Genomic DNA, 3,140 nt, shown 5'->3' with positions numbered 1-3,140 from the left:
GTAACACCTACCCATTATGAATTGCTTAGGAGGAGCTTAGATGACGGGAACCACAGGTACTCTCTTAAGACAATTGAATCATAGTCTGACTCAACTCCACCAGAACATCAGTGAATTTCTAAGACGGCTAATACTAATCAAGTTTGTTTGAGTAATTCTTCATTATTGAGATTTGAACCCACGCCCTAATATATGTAGACCTCATGAAAATCTCCTTAAGACCACTAAACCACTACCACTAGTGGTCAAATAAAAAGAATAGTTGCATGACCCACAAAAGTATCCATCCAATCAATTGTCGATTGTTCTCTCTATAAAAGAAGGGTAAAGCATGACATGAGACTTCATTCACTCAATTCTCAGTGAAATAACTTCAAGATGGGGAGCCATGCTCTCTCTAATCTCTTATTCCTACTAAACTTGGTTACTTTGCTCGCCACCTCCCTTGCTTCACCCTACTACCCTCCTCCAGAATACCCACGCAAACACCCTCCCTTTCATCCTTTGCCACCCTATCCCCCACATATTAAGCCACCCATTCCTCCTTTGAAACCACCCCATCCGCCCCACGTTAATCCACCGAAACCGCCTGTCAAGCCGCCCCATCCACCTCATGTTCAACCGCCGAAGCCGCCAATCAAGCCGCCCCATCCGCCTCATGTTCAGCCGCCGAAGCCTCCCATCAAGCCGCCCCATCCACCTCATGTTTCTCCACCCAAACCACCAATTATGAGGCCTCCCATTGTATACCCACCACCATATGTGCCCAACCCGCCAATTGTAAAGCCTCCTCCCATTGTATGCCCACCACCTCATGTACCCAACCCACCAATTGTTAAACCTCCCATTGTATACCCACCACCTTATGTGCCCAAGCCACCAGTTATTATTCCGCCACTTCCACCGGTGGTGCCTAAACCACCGCCGTTGCCACCGGTACTACCACCACCAACACCAACACCTACACCAGTACCGGTGGTGCCGAAGCCGCCACCAACACCAACACCTACACCAGTACCAGTGGTGCCTAAACCACCGCCATTGCCACCAGTGCTACCACCACCAATACCAACACCTACACCAGTACCGGTGGAGCCCAAACCGCCACCAACACCTACACCAGTACCAGTGGTGCCTAAACCACCGCCATTGCCACCAGTGCTACCACCACCAACACCAACACCTACACCAGTACCGGTGGTGCCGAAGCCGCCGCCAACACCAACACCTACACCAGTACCAGTGATGCCTAAACCACCGCCATTGCCACCAGTGCTACCACCACCAATACCAACACCTACACCAGTACCGGTGGAGCCCAAACCACCACCAACACCTACACCAGTACCAGTGGTGCCTAAACCACCGCCATTGCCACCAGTGTTACCACCACCAATACCAACACCTACACCAGTACCGGTGGAGCCCAAACCACCACCAACACCTACACCAGTACCAGTGGTGCCTAAACCACCCCCATTGCCACCAGTGTTACCACCACCAATACCAACACCTACACCAGTACCGGTGGAGCCCAAACCGCCACCAACACCTACACCAGTACCAGTGGTGCCTAAACCACCGCCATTGCCACCAGTGCTGCCACCACCAATACCAACACCTACACCAGTACCGGTGGAGCCCAAACCGCCACCAACACCTACACCAGTACCAATTGTGCCTAAACCACCACCATTGCCACCAGTGCTACCACCACCAATGCCAACACCAACACCAGTACCGGTAGTGCCCAAGCCACCACCAACACCTACACCAATACCAGTGGTGCCTAAACCACCACCATTGCCACCAGTGCTACCACCACCAACACCTACACCAGTACCAGTGGAGCCCAAACCGCCACCAACACCTACACCAGTACCAGTGGTGCCTAAACCACCACCCTTGCCACCAGTGCTACCACCACCAATGCCAACACCAACACCAGTACCAGTAGTGCCCAAGCCACCACCAACACCTACACCAGTACCAGTAGTGCCTAAACCACCACCATTGCCACCAGTGCTACCACCACCAACACCTACACCAGTACCGGTGGAGCCCAAACCGCCACCAACACCTACACCAGTACCAGTGGTGCCTAAACCACCGCCATTGCCACCAGTGCTGCCACCACCAATACCAACACCTACACCAGTACCGGTGGAGCCCAAACCGCCACCAACACCTACACCAGTACCAGTTGTGCCTAAACCACCACCATTGCCACCAGTGCTACCACCACCAATGCCAACACCAACACCAGTACCGGTAGTGCCCAAGCCACCACCAACACCTACACCAATACCAGTGGTGCCTAAACCACCACCATTGCCACCAGTGCTACCACCACCAACACCTACACCAGTACCGGTGGAGCCCAAACCGCCACCAACACCTACACCAGTACCAGTGGTGCCTAAACCACCGCCATTGCCACCAGTGCTACCACCACCAACACCAACACCTACACCAGTACCGGTGGTGCCAAAGCCACCACCTACACCAGTACCAGTGGTGCCTAAACCACCGCCATTGTCACCACCTATCGTGCCATCACCAACACCACCAACACCACCAATAGGAGGCACATGTCCCATTGATACTCTCAAGCTAGGTGCGTGCGTGGACTTGCTAGGTGGCCTTGTGCACATAGGGATTGGCAGCAGCGCAAAAGACACATGTTGTCCCGTGCTGCAAGGACTAGTGGACTTGGACGCCGCCGTTTGCCTTTGCACCACCATTAAGGCTAAGCTTCTAAATATCAACATCATATTCCCAATTGCCCTTCAGGTCCTCCTTGACTGTGGCAAAACTCCGCCGGAAGGATTCAAATGTGCCACCTAGAAAACTACGTCGTTTTACTCTTTTTCAGTTAATTATTGCCTGCACTTGTTTTGGTATTTCTTTTTTGAATAAAACAAAAGGTTTATAATAATAATGTAATGGTAATAGTGTTGTTTGCAGGACGTATGTCAATTTGTATCAAAATAACAATGGGATGTTTCCTTCATCTTCTTCGTTATATATCATCAAATCGATATACTTCAATAATTTCGAATTTAAGAAGTTTATTAATTAATTTCGTTTAGTTTACCATAATCTCTCTCTCTCTCTTTCTTTTTCTTTTTCTCTCTGTG

The 3,140-nt window shown here is 50.9% G+C and overlaps 1 protein-coding gene across 4 annotated transcripts; it reads right to left on the bottom strand.

Moving 5' to 3' along the window:
• Nucleotides 1-779: 779 nt before the first annotated feature.
• On the bottom strand, nucleotides 780-2,735 carry LOC132180364 (glycine-rich cell wall structural protein 1-like). 4 transcript variants are annotated; one of them, XM_059593156.1, is made up of 2 exons: nucleotides 1,001-2,735; nucleotides 780-961 (listed from the first exon to the last, which is right to left on the bottom strand). In XM_059593156.1, exons 1-2 carry the CDS (start codon nucleotides 2,652-2,654, stop codon nucleotides 864-866), a joined length of 1,752 nt encoding a protein of 583 aa, XP_059449139.1. In that variant the 5' UTR covers nucleotides 2,655-2,735; the 3' UTR covers nucleotides 780-863. The 4 variants fall into 4 exon arrangements, with proteins under 4 accessions (XP_059449139.1, XP_059449141.1, XP_059449140.1 ...); XM_059593158.1 differs by having other exon boundaries at nucleotides 780-1,183; nucleotides 1,304-2,735; XM_059593157.1 differs by having other exon boundaries at nucleotides 780-1,444; nucleotides 1,514-2,735.
• Between the last annotated feature and the right edge of the window lie 405 nt (nucleotides 2,736-3,140).

Source organism: Corylus avellana, chromosome ca5 (assembly GCF_901000735.1).
Source record: "Corylus avellana chromosome ca5, CavTom2PMs-1.0".
In the NCBI taxonomy this organism is placed as follows: Eukaryota; Viridiplantae; Streptophyta; class Magnoliopsida; order Fagales; family Betulaceae; genus Corylus; species Corylus avellana.
The sequence above is the reverse complement of the archived record's forward strand: the minus strand, read 5'-3'. Positions and strand labels throughout refer to the sequence as shown.

Bases quoted from the DNA above. Each gene is read 5' to 3' on its own strand.
- LOC132180364 (XM_059593156.1), bottom strand. From the start codon at position 2,654: ATGTGCACAAGGCCACCTAGCAAGTCCACGCACGCACCTAGCTTGAGA. The intron at 962-1,000 runs GTGTTGGTGGCG...GTACTGGTGTAG, and splicing joins TGGTACTGGTGTAGGTGTTG to GTGTTGGTGTTGGTGGTGGT.